Source organism: Anser anser (assembly GCF_964211835.1).
Source record: "Anser anser genome assembly, chromosome: 14".
Classification (NCBI taxonomy): Eukaryota; Metazoa; Chordata; class Aves; order Anseriformes; family Anatidae; genus Anser; species Anser anser.
This window is the reverse complement of record NC_139735.1, coordinates 16,145,020-16,162,801: the sequence shown is the minus strand read 5'-3', so window position 1 is coordinate 16,162,801 and position 17,782 is coordinate 16,145,020. Positions and strand designations below refer to the sequence as shown.

Below are 17,782 nucleotides of genomic sequence, written 5' to 3'. Positions count from 1 at the left end.
AGGATGAGCCTGATTTTGTTGCCAGTGAATGTGAAAGTCGTCATGCCGCTGCAGTAAACTTGATCTGAGAAGTGCTTTGTAATAGCTGAAAGTCTGTTTTCCAAATGAATCATAAAAGACTGCATTAAGATAATTAAACTGATCTTTTAGAGGAATGTAACATGTTCCATTACTGATTAATAGATAATACACTGAAAATAACATACTATGATCTTAAATACCTACTGTACAACAGGTATGGAAAAGTCTTATGGACTTTAGGTTAACTTTTAATGTATGTACCGTATACAGATTTGTATGTGTTGCCCATTTGCATAGCTAATGATACTGACACTGAGTACATGTACCTCCTAAAAAGCAAGATTTCACCAGTAGTATTGCATCTCTACTCATTTTGCATCTATATGTGTCATAGATATCAAGGATAAAATTCTGTCTCTAGATCATAATGAGTAATGTATTTTTCTTATTCAGAGATGTGTTGGGTGGGAGGAGGTGAACCATTTGATTGGCTGTATTACACCAAAGCTGAACAAGATGGAAGAAAAAGAGGAAAAGAGCCATCTCTAAAATGTATTTGTTTTATTTCATTTAGATTTTCACACACACCTTTCTGAGAAATTGAAAGACAGACAGACAAGCTGGCAGCAGCTGGCTGAGACAAAGAACTCTCTAATACGTAAGGTTTTTATCTTGCTTAAACTGTATTCCTTATAAACTTAGAACCTAGTTTAGAATTTGTGAATTTTGCAATGATTACTATAGTTCTATTTATCTTCTGCTTTTTAAGTATTGTGGGCTTGTTCATTATTTTTTTTTTCCTCCTGGGTGTTTATATTCTGTTGGATACATGTGGTCTCTCTTTACTACTTGTTTCTCTTCCATTTTTGAGTATTACCTCCCTGACTAAACTAGCATAGGGTAGGTTTGTGTTAGGCGTCTTCAGTGGGTGGTGAAGGAGCTGCAGCTTCCCCAGCTAACGTTGTTTTGTGGGACTGGGCTTTGTCACAGAGAGAAAATGAACCAAGTTGTGTGAGAGGCCCAAGATTTGGGTGCAAACAGGCATGAGTTAAAAGCAATCTCATACCTGTATTGGCAGTATTTTCAGAAGGGCAATTACATATGTTTTTTCACATTGTTTAAAGCTTGCATGTGATGCATGTTGCTTCAGAGATTTTTATATCTGACTTTTTCATGAGAGGTTTACTGGTAGCTGTATTCATCTCAATATGAATTTTTTGATCTAAGAGTTTCAGATTTAGACAGTTTTTTTTGGTTTTTTTTTGTTTGTTTTTTTTCCTTTGGGGGGTGGGTAGAGAATCTCCTCACAGGTTGACAGCTATTTTGAAGTATCACTACCTCCCCCTCCCTCCTCTTCTGTTTCTCTTCTGTTTTTGTTTTGAAAAACTCCCTTGGGAGAAGTGGGGTGTTTGGAAAATGCTTTCAATATCCTTCTTACTAGGAGAAAAAAATTATAAGCTACAGTAATGTAAATCCAAATATATCTTGAGGTATTTTACTACAAAAATAATTATTCCATGATATCTTCCTCCCGATGTTTCCTAAATTTCAGACATGATTTTCATTCATTGGATAAGTACACTTACACTTTCTAGTGTATCAGCATGTCTTCTTACTGGTTTAGCTTGGGCCATTTTTTATAAGGTCTTCTGTCCTCAAGAAGACCCATGTTTTTGCCCTATATTTACCTGCCTGGTGAGATGAGAGACATATCCTGATATTTCAGCTATGACCTAGTACGTGCACAAAAGGCTGTCTTTCCATTTGAGTATCTTGTTTAATCACAGAATCACAGAATCGTCTAGGTTGGAAGAGACCTCCAAGATCACCTAGTCCAACCTCTGTCCTAACACTAACAAGTCCTCCACTAAACTATATCACTAAGGGCTACATCTAAACGTCTTTTAAAGACCTCCAGGGATGGTGACTCAACCACTTCCCTGGGCAGCCCATTCCAATGCCTAACAACCCTTTCAGTAAAGAAGTTCTTCCTAACATCCAACCTAAACCTCCCCTGGCGCAACTTCAGCCCATTCTCCCTCGTCCTGTCACCAGGCACGTAGGAGAATAGGCCAACCCCCACCTCGCTACAGCCTCCTTTAAGGTACCTGTAGAGTGCGATGAGGTCGCCCCTGAGCCTCCTCTTCTCCAGGCTGAACAATCCCAGCTCCCTCAGCCGCTCCTCGTAAGACTTGTTCTCCAGACCCCTCACCAGCTTCGTTGCCCTTCTCTGGACTCGCTCGAGCACCTCCATGTCCTTCATGTAGCGAGGGGCCCAAAACTGAACACAGTACTCGAGGTGCAGCCTCACCAGAGCCGAGTACAAGGGGACAATCACCTCCCTAGCCCTGCTGGCCACGCTGTTTCTTATGCAAGCCAGGTTGCTGTTGGCCTTCTTGGCCACCTGAGCACGCTGCTGGCTCATATTCAGCCGACTATCCACCAATACTCCCAGGTCCTTCTCTGCCAGGCAGCTTTCCAGCCACTCATCTCCCAGCCTGTAGCTCTGCTTGGGGTTGTTACGCCCCAGGTGCAGGACCCGGCACTTGGCCTTGTTGAACTTCATGCAGTTGACCTCAGCCCATCAGTCCAGCCTATCCAGATCCTCCTATGCAGATCCTCCTGCAGAGCCTTCCTGCCCTCGAGCAGATCGACACACGCACCTAACTTGGTGTCGTCTGCAAACTTACTGAGAGTGCACTCGATCCCCTCATCCAGATCATCGATAAAGATATTAAAGAGGACTGGCCCCAGCACTGAGCCCTGGGGGACTCCACTAGTAACCGGCCTCCAACTGGATTTGACTCCATTCACCACAACTCTCTGGGCCCAGCCATCCAGACAGTTTTTAACCCAACAAAGCGTACGCCAGTCCAAGCCACGAGCAGCCAGTTTCTTGAGGAGAATGTTGTGGGGAACGGTGTCAAAAGCCTTACTGAGGTCAAGGTAGACCACGTCCACAGCCTTCCCCTCATCCACCAAGCGCGTCACTTGGTCATAGAAGGAGATCAGGTTCGTCAAGCAGGACCTGCCTTTCATAAACCCATGCTGACTGGGCCTGATCGCCTGGTTGCCCTGCAAGTGCCGCGTGATGACTCTCAAGATAATCTGCTCCATGAGCTTCCCTGGCACTGAGGTCAAGCTAACAGGCCTATAGTTCCCCGGGTCTACCCTCTGACCCTTCTTGTAGACGGGCGTCACGTTTGCTAGCCGCCAGTCAACCGGGACCTCCCCTGATAGCCAGGACTGCCAATAAATAATGGAAAGCGGCTCGGCCAGCTCCTCCGCCAGTTCTTTCAGTACCCTCGGGTGGATCCCATCCGGCCCCATCGACTTGGGTACATCCAAGTGTTGTAGCAGGTCGCCAACCATTTCCTCATGGATAGCGAGGGCCACATCCTGCTCCCCATCCCCTTCCACCAGCTCAGGGTACCAGGTATCCAGAGAACAACCGGTCTTGCCGCTAAAGACTGAGGCAAAGAAGGCATTAAGCACCTCAGCCTTTTCCTCATCTTTTGTAACTAAGTTTCCCCCCACATCCAGTAAAGGATGGAGATTCTCCTTAGCATATAAGTAAAGCTTTTAAGCACATAAGTAAATGCTTTGTTGACTTAGGGCCCTAACCCGGACCAATGTTTTGCTTACTTAACATTTAGATGAAACATGAAAAGGTTTTCTCACTACCCCCAATTTGCTTTTACTGATATATTTCTTTCTGTGTCACTTGATTCTTGGTGAAACCTGGTGAATGGCATTAGGCTATGAATCTCTACTAGTGACTGAGCAAATAGTGGGACAGTTTCTTCCATCAAAGTCTGGAAAGTGCAGAGCATCTGTGACCCTGCCATAGTTAATGCAACCCAAGAATGCTTGGTTTGTTTTCAGACTGGAGATAAGGACCTTTTTTTATTGTCATGCTTCTTAGAAGAATGGAAGCCAGAGCTTTTGGTAGAGTGATTAAATTTCCATAACTATTGCAATAGTAAAATTTGTCCTAGGTGGCATGTGTATGGTTAGTAATAAAGGTGAAAGTTGTGTGAGGAATGGAAATGATCCGATATAGATCTCTGCATATCTGAAGCATTCATGATTATTGGTGTTTCAGAAGTGATTTTGGCACAGCTAAAGTGAATGGGTTATGCTATTTAGGCTGTATTAAATCTCGAATAATAATACTTGAGTGTATTTTCCAGGATCACAGAAAGGTTTGACCCTACAAATTACTTCCATGTGAATCCTGTCTTTTTGTGTTTGAAGCTTTGAAGCCTTTCTTCAAGTATTGTATCCCTTTGGTTTAGTTCTTTGCCCTGAGAGCCAGATACCCTTCCCAATTCAAATAAATTTGATTTTTATATTGCTTTTAATTTTTTAGCATTGTGTTTGTTTAGGGCTCTAGGATTCAAGAAGTACAGGAGAATATATGTAGAAATCAAAAATATTTGACAGCAGTATTAATTCCAATCACTGACTTGACAATAAGATGTATTTAATAATAATTCAACTAAGAAAAGCAATAGAAAAAATAGAACTTTTAATGACTTATATGAAAATAATTAGACATATATTGTGTCTAATATGGCTAGTGAAATAGTTCATTGTATGGCAAGAAAAGGTGCAGTGAGTTTATAGATACAGGTGTGCTGACTGGCATTGATGTCAGCCAGCTCTGTTATGTTAATAATTCAAGGGAATTGAGCAAAGCCACACTTTAACTCCGCTCCTTTTAAAAAGTGCCATAGGATATTTTACATCAATCCGGATGCTGCCAAAAAGAGACAGATGGCACTAACCTTGGTTTAAAGCCTGGGCGGGCTGAGAATGCATCCAAACAGTGTTGCAAAGCTTTTGGTGTATATGTTGGGTAAACAGAAGAGGAGTCTTTGTATCACCGTAAGTAGAGCCCTCAGATTTTTTTTGTTTTAAAGGTATCCAGTTATCCAGCGTGCTCAGGTAGTGGGTGGATTGCTTTGCTGTGTAGTAACAAAATGGGAGATGTCTTGATCTGTTCAGCCTTCGCTAAGGAGAAGGATGCTGTTGGTGTAGATGAAAACGTTTTGCAAGAGGTAATGGGAAGAAAGGAGTTTAAGTGCTGAACATGGGTATTATAACGGGCAGAGCTTCAGAAACACAGGCAGGATTGTTTGCAGCTCTGTGCTCAGGCTTCTGAAGGAAAACAGATAAAAGCCTCTTGTACAAAAATCTCCCCTTCCTAGTATCCAGAATCTCACTCTTTGTGACTTCCATGCTGGGAGAGGAAGAGTTTTTAGGAAATAAATAAATGCATGGGAAAATAGAAATCGCATTCAGAATTTAAAAAACAAGCATCAGATTCTGGGTTTGTTTTTAGAGTAAAATAATGTCACGAAAGCTCATGGTATTATCAAAATCATTACTAAATTAATTTAAAGCATTCAGATAGTGTATGTTGGGTGATATGTAAAACCAGAAGAAGAAATGAATGATCTGCTTAGGGTATGATTAGAATAGGACACTAACAGATTTTGTACTTCTCATTGAATAATGAAGATAACGAGATCGGTTCCTTGTAAAGCGTGGCCAAGCCAATCTGAACATTAAGTGCAGTAGGAGACAGCAGGTGGGGGAAAGGACTGAATTTAGAACAAGGTAATTAAAGAAAGTATCGTAGTGCAGGAACAGAGGTTGTCCTGGCAGTCTGTATTCTATTTCCTATCTTTTGGTTCCCTTTGCAGCCATTGTAGTGCAGTTTGAGCATCTTCACTGTTTGTTTTGACATAATGATCTTGGGTAAACTGTGAACGTATAAATCTGGACTGGGATTCGGAGACTATGGGCTCTGCTGCATGTGTGATCCTGCCAATGCCAAAAGGAGATTTGAATGGCTGTACTTATTAAGCTATCTGTTTGATATGTTGTTGCAGCAAGCATACAAATATCTCAAAGACCTATGGTAATCTGTGCTGTGCAAGTAATTTATTGAAGTAATTTTGGGACATTATCAACTGAACTGTTATGATTCTGTTATGATTGCACTTTTTCTGAGGGAAGCAAATGGATTGGATATTATCTTGTTGTGTTCATGGTGTTTAGAACCAAAATGCAACAGGTTATGTGGGGATTTGATTTAGGTGTCTAATCTCTCTACGGCTTGACATTTAAAATCATCAGTGAAAACAGTATACTGATGTCTAGTAACCTTCAGATATAAATAGATTATTTTACTTTGTTTAAAATTGTATTTAAATGCTGGGTATGGACACTGAGGATGGAGTTTATGGTAATTCTGTTTAAATCAACGTAGTGATGAAATTACTTCACTCTGCTGCTTTCAATGTGGATTTGTTTTACTGAGGATGGTATTGGTTTGTATTTTGGGAAGGTGTTCTGGTTTTCTGTTTTAATGGAAATTCTCTGAAAAATAGATGAGCAAAACCTGTTTTTATTGTGGCATTTTAACAAAGATTTCTTTAAGTAGCCAAGTCCAGATTGTAGAATTGCTCTTCATGCAACATGCTGTTTTGTTAAATAATCCACTAGAGCATGTAAATCAAAAGTGTGTGATAAAATAGTAAGGATGTAAGAAGTTCTTAGGGGCAAATAAAAAGCTTTTGCAAATTGGGTCCTAGAAGAAAGCAAGCTGATAGTTCTACCAGGTGCCCCTCCTAGGGGCAGACTTAACACTTGTTAGAGAATTTGTCTTGAAAACACCAGTATTTGAAGTAAAGAATTTGCAAAATTTGCTTGAGAAACAAAACAGATTGTGTGTTGAAAGACTGAGCTGCTAGCAAAATACTCTATCATGTCAAATTTATACAAACCCATCTCCTGTGTATTGCACCATGTCCTAGAAAACTGGAAACCATGAAAACAAGTGCTTATATTTTAAGGAGTTCTGTGACAGCTTATAAAAAATAGCTTTTTCACTTTTTACATGAGGCTTCCACCTTAAAGAAACTGATGAAATAGGTGGTAATTTTTAACACAAGCAGTGACAAAATAAACACCATCTGCTAGTGTTGACTTATTCCATAGTATTCTCATGCTGGGTGATTTTATTTCACTTTTTTTCAGAAATAGTTAATGACACATCTGCTGTGCGGTGGAGGTGCATTTTGGGTGATTAAATGTGGACATAAGTTTAGGGAAAATGATAATGAAACTTTCAAGAAACTGAAGGAAATACTAAACTACTCAAAAGAACTTATGAAATATATAGGTATGGCGATTCCTTCCTTTTTAAAATCTTATTCTTGGATCTAAAATATTAAACATGTATTTATTCTTTCAAAATACCTGGTTATCAGTGAAAACTTCTCACTTGCTATTTATTTTATCACAGCAAACATTTTTCCACGATTTGGTTCCTAGTCCTCTAAGCAAGCTTAGTTTTCTGTCACGTCTGAGAACCTGGGGCTGTGAACACAGAGCAGGTTCAGGTGTCGTGGGGGATCAGCGTCATGTTTGTGTACCTGGGAGAAAGTACTGAAGGGAGCAAAACATATAGTATAGTCATTGCAGCTGCAGTGCTAAGTAATGAGGTTTGTCTCGAGACCAAGTTGAATACTGTATGATAAGAAATTCCATGTACGTGCAGGGTTTTGTTGTTTATTTGCCCCTGAAGAGCAGCTTCTTCCCAAATTGCTGCGGCATTCCCACCTTCTTGTTCTCAGTTAGCAGGGATTTACTTGTAGGAATCCCCATTTAGCATTAACATAACGATCCACTACACAAAACCTAAGCAATTAAGCTGCTAAACCTGTGTTTGCTGTGCCAAATCATATGTCCCTATCCTATTATCAACATAAATAGAGTTTAATAAATCCAAAACCTGAAATGTCTGGTTCCTCCAGATGGATGGGTGGATGTTTGATTTTGAGATTTTGAGAGAGAAATTAAAGCCATGGCTTGGAAAGCTTCGAAAAAAGCCTTAGGCTATTTTACTCTCTAGTAGGTGGACAAACAGGATGGACTCCACGGTGGCATGAATTCAATCTCTTATCTGTCTAAAAATGTAAAAGTCTCAAGTAAAAATAAATTCAATGTCTTTCTCTCCTGCACCCAGGCCTGTTTAATGGCATAAAATCATTCTTCTCTTACAGTTTTCACAAAGCATTTTGACAAGTTGTGCAAGTAAAAATATATCCAATATAAATAGAAAAATACATCCTGAAAAAAACATATAAACAAAGATTTTAAAAGGAATTGCTTTTTTTTTTTTTTTGGGGGGGGGCAGGGGGCGGGGGGCAGTGGGGGGGGATGTCCTGAAACACATGGTGAGTACAAATGAAGCTTTGGGTTACTTGCTAATGAACGCTGGCTATGGAAATATTGATAGAAATATGTTTAATTGTAAACTTCCGTACCAGTAGCTATTTTATTACTTTTATTCAAACTTCAATTTACTCTTTTGGTCGTGAATGTGTAGAAAAGCAGTGCCTCTGAAGAAATATATGATTAATGTTAACTGTTCTGATGTAAGATTAAAAAAAAAAAAAAAAGACAGAGCATTCTGACTTGACTTAGTGGATTTTTGTCTTTGCAGACGGCATAGTAATTAAAAATGGGAATGGGAATTCATGCAAGTTGCACTAAATGTATACTGCATATATTAGCAGGAATTTAAAGTCATCCCGTGTTCTTTAGCAGTCATAAACAGATATGCATAAGTTAAATAATTATATTAAATATTTTTGACTTGACCTGATCTCTGTAAATATTGCATTTACAAGTTATGAAACATCTTTGAAAGACAGCCTTATGGATGTTTAATATCATTTATGTTAATCTGAAGCCTTCCCCAAGCAGCTGTGCAAGAAGTTAGAGGGAAGAATCCTGTCCTTATTCATATCCATATGTATGCTGTGAAACTTGAGTGAAGAGAGAGATGAGAACTGCTTTTCCTCTTTGGTTTTCAGATATTTTTTTTTGTAGTAGCAGTGCCATAAATTTCTGATTTAGGTTTACTGCTAGGATGAACGTAGAGGGAGTGTTTGCATCCTAAGTACTGCTTCCTTTGTGAATTTCCATGGCTAGCTATTATGATGACTTTCTTTTGTTTGGATTATCAACTGGACATATAACATGCATTATCCAACCTAGATCTGCATCTTGGCAAAATTTCTGTGTTGTCAGGTGCTATCACAGCAAGAAAACCAGAATCGATTACATTATATTTTTTAATATGGGGTAAGAGCAAGGAAATAATGAGAGTAAATTATTTTAAACTCTTACATGTGAACTGTTTCCCATGTTACACTGACGATGCGTAACTGCATTCAGAAGTTGTCAGAGAAAGGCCAAACATTTTGATAGAAATGTAGATGGTGGATAGGACTACTGTGTCTGAAGAATTAAATTTCTGGGGGTAATAAGCAGTGGTGAAAAGCTGAGACTTTTACAGCACACTTCTTGATATCCGTATCCTTACTGGGACATGTCAGTTGAGTGTTTTCATCCTTCTTCACATTATTTCTCCTGCCAGGAAGACTTATATCCAGTAATGTTTTCATGCATCTTCAAAGTTGATTTCCTTAAACAAGATCATTAGGAGTTAATATTTGAATCTGATATAATTGTTTAGATTTTATGAGGAAAGTTTCAATAGACTGAATGTGCTTCAGAGACAGGGTTTTCTGTGGTGTGCATACTCGGATTTTTTTTTTTTGAATTAAAGTTTTGTTTTCCAAATCCCACATGGCTTGAAATACCTGGTTCTGATTAATGAAAACATTGAATGTGGTGTTAATGCCAGGAGGCCCCAAAAGGACTTACTGAAATGTATTGACATAATCTTTTTTAAATAAAGCTTGATTTTTATTTGAGTTTTATATAGCATTTGGAAGTGGAAAATTGAGTGTGTGTTGGAAAACTAAATGATCTGCTTCTACAAAGAATGCAGGTGGCCTCTGTCTCTTTAGATTCCAGAAATCTCCATCTGTTATCTATCTAGCTTGCAAAATCCTCCGCCTTTTTTGAGCACTGCAACTTATTCACTGTTAGGAGGGAGGGCATTGGTACTGTTTTGCCCTCATTCTACTCAAAGGATACTCAGCGATTCTCAGGATTAGTTGGAAATGTTGCTCCTGAGTTTGAAGTCTGAACTTCGAGTTTCCGTGTTGTGTGATAAGAATAATATCAATTATTTGGGGGAAACATATACCACTGCTTCTTTTGAAAAGTAAAGACAGCTTGTGCAACTTCCAACAGCTTAATACACAGTACAGACTAAACCATATGGTCTGATGCACCAAATGCCTCTTTTAGTCACTAGAATTGACATATTAAGAATAATAAGACATCTTTTAGCCATTGTCAGGACTAATTCTCTTTCTAGAATGCCTTCTCAAAATTAACAACAGAACAGCACTTGCAATCAAATTACTCAGCGTCTTCTGCTCTCAGCAGTAAGCTTTGAATCCTTCATTTACAGACCTAACGCAGAACTGATTTCCTTCCTCGGTGGTTCTCTGTTTGCTTACAAGTGTTTGACTGTTTTTTTTGTTTATTTTGTTTTTTGTATACTTCATATATATGTATAATTGAGAGTTCCATATTCTAATACATCTAAATTTTGTAGCATAAGTTTAGGGTTTGTATCACCATTGTCCCGAATACAGGAAGAAATGAAGACTAAACCAGGAATTTAAGCCCAGAACTGCTATGACTGCACACCACTTCTCTATGCAGTAAAGGCTTAAAGTATTCAAATTCTGCCAAGGGAGGCAGAAATGAAATACGGAAAGTGTGTTTCATCTGGATATTGATGAATCTAAGGAAGATAGATAGGCCAAGCATGTATTGCATTGATTTCTTCATTTTCTAATTCACTTCTGTGATGCACGTTATTGGCATTCCTTTCAAGGTGGCTCAGAGTTGGCCAAGTCGGCGGTGTCGGGAAACAGTGCGGCACTTCAAGCACGTGTACTTGTCAGAGGGGTGACTGCCACTTGTTAAGTAATAGAGTGGGAGAAATATGAAGAGCACTGCAAAGTTAATTAGTAGAAAACAACTGCAATGGTATTTACTTTACTGTGCTTTTTCAGATACGTCCCAGTAAATGCTTGGTGGTAGTAGTAATCAAGTTGTCTCAAAGGTCTATGTTAAGCAATGGGAAAGGACAGAAATGTATTCAATCTCTGGAAAGTTGTGCTGTGTTCTTAATAATGTGTTTGTAATGTGTTTCCAGTAAAACTGCCAAACATAAACAAAATAAAGATAGGAGTTGTTTATTACAGGCTTTGTTGACAATAAGGAGTTATTGAGCCTCCTTGTTGAAAAAAGACTGTAAAGACTGTAATCAATAGAAAGTCACTATTTATAACATAATCTATAGGTCTGAAAGATGTGTCCTGTTTTTTCCCATATGCAAATCTTCTAGGGTTGGTGGTTTCCTTGAGTTGCTATAAGGGCTTCTATGAAGCTGTCATAATTAAGGTGCTGTTTCTTCCAGAAGTGCCCGACACAATGTACCAGGGATCCCCAAGAGTAGTACAGGGCAGACAGCTGTGCTGCTTCTCTCGATATAGTGACCTGTTCTCCTTTTATTTTTACCATAAATTTTTACTTTATATGTACAAAAATATATCCTTGCATTATATTTATACCTGAAATCAGGAAGTACAGTGTAATAAACACAAATCTGTGTCCCTGAAATCCATGGCATGGCTTCTGTTGACTTCAGCAGGGCCAGCCCCTCAACCAGTGTGTTTAGAAGATGGGGGATGAATGCAGGGCAGTGTTTCATGGCTGCCTACAGAACAGTAATTGAAAGAGGCACTCCTCTGAGAAGATTTCAGGCACAGTGAAGAGGCCTCTAACAGATGATGCACAGTTTCTTATTGTGTAATAGACGCAATGATTTCTTTAAACCTTTCTGTTCTTACGCTACTTATACCTACAGCCATTATTAAACTAAAGGAGTATAGTCAATGAGTGTTTTGTGCAGCTGAAAGATTATAGGTCATATAATGATAGGGGACAAAACTTATTGAAATGCAAAATTCATTGGTGAATGATAATTTGTATTTAATAAAATGAATCTTTTCAGAGTAACAGCTCAGTCCCTTCATTTTCTCAAGTGTCATGCATAGAAGGTCTTTTTTATATTGCTTACTGTAATGTACAGGACTGTAATAGCCTTATGTCCTTATCTTAATATCCATCTGTCATCTGTTACAATGTCGTACAATTCTTTCTGATCCTTCTTTATGTTCACAGGAAAGTGAAATTGTACAAACAGTGTAACTTCTATTTTCCTGTTGAGAAACACTCATCTGACTAGTTTTCAGCTGTACTCTGTGAACCTGTACCTGGAACAACTCTATTCCTCTTTTCCTTAGAGTGGGAAATGCAGATACTACTTCTGAAACGAAGTGGTATCATTTACTAGAAGAATGGCACATGACTACTTAGTTTTGTCAGAGGGGAATATTAATATACTAAAAATTTTGTTTTGTAGATGCATGCAATGTGTTCTGTTCTTCTGTTATCTCTGACAGAAAAGCATACATAATTTAACTGTTTCTCAGGTCCCAAAATGATGTTTACTTTTGAACTGTCACCTTCTTTTCTGTAGTCTAAAGTTACAGTATGATTCTTCTTCTGTACCTCATATGTAATGAGTATTGCTGTTTGTAATGTTATAGAATAATGAAATTGCATTTCATTTTGAGGGATGTTGGTTAAAAAAATCCAACAATGTGATAATTCACATCTTGGTAAATTCCAGTTCTTTTTTGTTGTTGTTTTTTTTATTATTCTTAGGATGGATTTTTCCTTGTATTTCACCTTGCATTTTTTGGCTCCTCTGTGTCAGCTCAGAGCTGTGTTCTCCTAGCAAAACTCAGCTGTTATTTTCACTCCTCTCCAGGCAGTGCATCTTGCAAGCAAACACTCGTATTAGCAAACATTGGGCTGTTGTTCACTGCATGGTTAATTCTTAATCTTTAAGTAATGTTTGAACCTACCATCTTAGAGGTAAATCACTTGTTAAGCAAGCTACATCTGACAGTGTGATTAAAGAGCTATTAAAGTTATATTGGTTTTAAACTGTTGTTTCTTTATAACTTAGAAATACAAAAACATAATTTGTCTTTTAATATGTCCTTATGACGATGTTGGTATAAAACCAGCTGATTTTCTTAGGACATCATTACATGACTTCAGTATCAGCTTTCTGATCTCTCTTAAGTTAGATATTTGTAATAGATAATGGCATTTTACCTAGGCAGTCTGTAAGATCCAAGTTCTGTACGTTTGAGCCCTGGTTCTACAAATAAATACATGCGTTAGACTAGTGCGCATGGGTGTTCTGTGCTTGTCTTTAAATACTAATAAGATCATTGAAAACAGAAGTTTTGAGAAGAGGAAGAGACCTTTTCTTTTGTGCATCCTGTACAATTCTGCATCTGTTCTGGTTAGGTGATATACACTATATTGCATATAAGTGGTACTCCTCTCTGAACAAAGTATGTAGCTAATACCCGCTAAGTATTACTATTATTTGTCCACTAAGCTTAGATCATCAAGAGAATGAAGAGCACCATAATGTGGAAAGTGAATTTCATGGTAATGTTCATATGGACAAAGTGGAAAAAGGTTGTATATCAAGAAACCGGGGGGGGGGGAAGACTGTTGTAGGCTAGGTATAACAAAGACATACATGTGTATATGTATGTCTTCTACACAGTAGCACATGCTTGTGAAGAGTTAGGGTGTTGAGAACCTAGAGAAGCAATGACAGAAGCTGAGCATGCTGTCTAAAGTGGTCAGAGTAATGGAGAAAGTTTTTCAAAATCTTGATGTTCCTGATGAATTCTTTGAACAATATTCTAAAAATGTAGTGTTCAAGGGTCTCATGCGGTTTAACAGGTTCTTTGTTAGAGATTCATGGCAGTCTCAGTAGTTTGGCTAAGATTTAGCGCTGTTGAAGGAACCATTAACAGCAATGACAGTATATTTGGCTTCTAACATTGCATGTGGATATTCTTTGGATTTGAAAAATTGCATAGTTGATTTCAGTACTTCATTCAGACAGCACGTCACTTGAGTTGGTTAACCTGTAGAGTCCACAGGTATGTGCTTGGCACCAGTGAGGGCTTTTAGTCTCTTAATTTTATAGAGATCAAGTACTTAAGGACGAGGAGAAAACTTTCTATAAAATTTCTTATTTGTAATAGGCAAGTAAAACAACCTCCCCTTACAGTGCTGTCTCTGAAGGTGAAGAATAAAATTCATGGTAGGCTTGTGCCACGCCGTCTTTATTAGAATGCCTATCATATGCGGGCACTTGGTTTTGTTAGTTGATACTACATCAACTTGGCATCCAAAAGATTGTGAGCACCCTGACATGAAAAATAAATTCCAGTAAAGAAAAATTAACAAGTTGTTCCTGTAGTATATTTATATTTTGAAATAATCAAGATACAAGTTTACTTTTTTGTCGTTGTAGGTATCACTATGCTAAGCAAAAGACCACAAGTTCCAGTGTGAGCAGACGTTTATTGCTCCAAAATGCACATACAATGAAAATTGCACATGCAGTGAAGGCAAAGGATTGTAAATCTGGACTGCAACATAAATTGTGCTTTTCTGAGTGACCATGTTAGGAGGTATATTGTATCAATAGTCCAAGCTAAATGTGCACAGCTTAAGATGTAGATGAGTAAGCTAAGTATTAAACATACTCTAGCAGCTGTTTCAACAGGATGTCTTTCTCAATAAGCTCAAGTATTTGCTCAGAAGTTCAGCATACACTTTGTATTGGATTCTAATCAGCCAATTACAGGACTCAACTGCTAGAGTAGAAGTGAAAATTAATCAAAAGCTAACAGGATTTGATGAAAGCAAGCACTGCTTCAAGCAGTACTTGTGGTTTTTGTTTGTTTGTTTTTAGCTGGGAATATATACATGGTTCTTTGAGGTCAGTGTAAAAGCAAAGCGCATAAATCAGTAGGATTCTCCTGGATGCTTTTAAGGACAGCATCCGCCCTTCTGCTGTAAGATTTCCGAATATAGTTGTATACGTATTGTTTTTCTGATGTTCCAGAAGCCTCTGAAGCATGTGGTGTTGGGTTCCCATGAGTCTTATCTGTCTGTCAGATCTGAAGTTAGCACAAGGTGACCTGTTTCTGCAGCTGGGTCAGGATATGGTTTTCCTTGGCAGAATTTTCTATGTTTATTTTATAAGCTAGTTAAGCTTTGATATCTGGAGACTTCTTTGAAAGAGTTTTAAATTATGAATATTCTACTCCATTGTTTACATGGTAAAATTGGAGGATGTCATATTTGCTTGCTCAAAAGCAAAGCTCAGAATTTAAGACCAACATTTCTTGATGGTAAGATTAATTATTCTGTGGATTTAGGTTTTGGTCATGTTTCCTCCACTCCATATGAAGTCTCATCTGCATAGTGGTAGCCTCTAACAGGTTGATTCATATTTTTCTCTGTAGGTTATTTTGTTTTATAGTGTTTTGCTTTGTTTTTGAAGGAGCACCCAGTTGTTGTTAAGTGGAATAAGTCACCGGTATTCAGACTTTGTCCTAGCAAGTACACACAAGGCAAGGTGTACTGGTGATTTCGAATTTTCTCATACTTGCATAGATATAAGTTCTAGAGTTTGGTCCTTGGATGAATGTATTTTGTCTTAATGCGTGCAGCATGGCCTTCACTTTTCATTTACATCTGAAATAAATGCTATTGAACTTTTAATCAAAAAGATTCTATGTTTATGTATAATGTGGTACTATTTATATGTAAGTTTAGAGGTTCAATCTAAGATTTTTGTCTCAAGGACAGTGCAGCACAGACCTTAGTTTCTGGTACCTCAAATTGATTAATTTGCTCCCGGACGAGATTTCTTACATAGCACTGAGCTGGTACTCGTGCACTCGGTTATGCTGGTGATATTGTGTACTGTATTTTGAGCTTTTATATATCCTAGGCACTGTTTTGAATATTTTTTTTCTATGATGTTGCCATTAAAATTCTCCGGTCATATGGCATCAGTTGGCTTTTGACAGATAAATGTATTTTGTGTAAATGGAACTTTAATCATCTTTATTCTAAATTTGTCTGTGCATAAACATCTGCAACCCTAGAGTTCCATAGAATGGCAAGCTTGTTCAATCCCACTTTTAATTTTCATCGTGATATATTATAAATTTTACCTTGGAAAATAGCAGGAGGGAGTACTTCATGCAGCCGTGCACCTGCTGATCTGTGTTGGTCTAAGTGGCAAGTGGATGTGATAAATTACTTTATTATTGTTTCTCTTCTTTTTTTCCTAAGGAAAAAAGAAAATCTGAAACTCAAGGAAATTTAAGTATTTTTTGTAAATGTAATTTGTTATTCATTACTCATCTTCTTGGAAAAATGCAATATTTGCAATTAGCAATAAAAAAAATAGAATATTATTTAACATATAAGATAATATTATTTAACATACAGGACTTGCTAAAAACATTAGGATAAAGGAAGAGGTAGGTCTTTATTTTTAAATCACTTTTCAAGTAACTCTATTATACGAAAGCATCAACGGTTTCTTTAATATGTCTTTATACTCATGTGTGTTCTTCCCTCTCTCATCCATACCACGCCTAGACTGGGAAAGTCAGGAATACTAGGAGATTTCTTGTTAATGAAAAGTGGTGACACTTTGCTTTATTGTTCATTGAGGACTTTGTTCTGACAAAGATAGATGACATGCTTGGGGTTACCAGGAAAATGTGATTTCATCTTTGAATGGGAGAGCTTTGAAGCAGTCTTCCCAATTTACAAATAAGTTATGAATGTGCCAGGCCTGACAAAGTGAAACATTTATTCTAACGCCTGAAGCTCTGGCACTGGAGTCACTTGAATGCTGTGTCTTGCTGTCATCTATTTCATATAGGTCTGAGTTAATAAAAAAAATTAAGCTCTGGAAATAATCTCCATTATTCATGTGAAAGTACATTGTATAATTTGTCTAAACAGTGTATATATGGAGACAGCTTATTGCTTGTCTGCATGTAGGAGAGGATCTGAAATGCTTGTGCAAACAAAATTTAGATCCCCTTATGTAGTTGGTAGCAAAGGTAAGGGCTCTAAACTCATCTCTTCCCGTTTCTGCTCCTGTTTAAGGCAGCAAAAGTGGGTATCTGAGTCTACAAAATGTGGGATTTCCTTACAAGGATGAAAATGAACAAGAAGCGAACCTTGTTTAATTATGAGGTTGGTGGGTTGGACTGGATTACCTTGGGAGGTCCTTTTTAAGTAAAACTGTTCTATGATCCCTCTCTCTCCTCTCCCCCTGTGGCAGAGAAGGAAGATAATCAGCTTGTGCAAGCCCTGGAAATTTGTTTTTTGAAATCATAATATTCTTGACCTAAGTGCAGGCACTTACTCTGCTGGGCCTTTGATGTCATTTTTGGAACTTCAGATCCATTCAGATCCCAGACCACTGCTTGGTCCTCTGTATCACTGCAGGACATTCCAGCAGCATGAGTAGCAAAGGAGTAGACACCCTGTGTGCTAAAGTAGATGACACCAAATGTATTCCAAATTTCCAGTATTTCCCAGAAGGGATCTTGTAAACAATCTTATTTGATCCCCAAGTTATCTGTTGCATAGGAGATAGCAGTAGTTCAATTTATGCATTAGTTAAGCATTAAATCATCTGAGGGTGCCAGATGATAATCAGTTACTTTTTTGCAGACTCACAGACTTTAAGGATAGACCTGTGATAGTGCCCTATTGCTATTTTTAGTAAAAGTTTCATTTTGTCACAATATAATGTCAGTTCCAT

At 38.1% G+C, this 17,782-nt stretch overlaps 1 protein-coding gene and 1 long non-coding RNA gene across 48 annotated transcripts in view; one reads left to right on the top strand and one right to left on the bottom strand.

The window, feature by feature from the left end:
* Positions 1 to 17,782, bottom strand: part of LOC310881741 — a 488,814-nt gene that overhangs the window by 124,608 nt on the left and 346,424 nt on the right. The gene's annotated exons all lie outside the window — the stretch shown is intronic.
* TENM2 (teneurin transmembrane protein 2) overlaps positions 1 to 17,782 on the top strand; it is a 1,465,234-nt gene that overhangs the window by 1,168,182 nt on the left and 279,270 nt on the right. For 38 of the 47 annotated variants that reach the window (XM_083799339.1, XM_083799310.1, XM_083799353.1 and 35 more), the window contains one exon: positions 596 to 679. The exons of the other annotated variants lie outside the window; for them this stretch is intronic. In XM_083799339.1, coding sequence (XP_083655465.1) covers positions 596 to 679 — 84 coding nt within the window. The remainder of the gene's footprint in view (positions 1 to 595; positions 680 to 17,782) is intronic. 47 annotated transcript variants of the gene reach the window in all.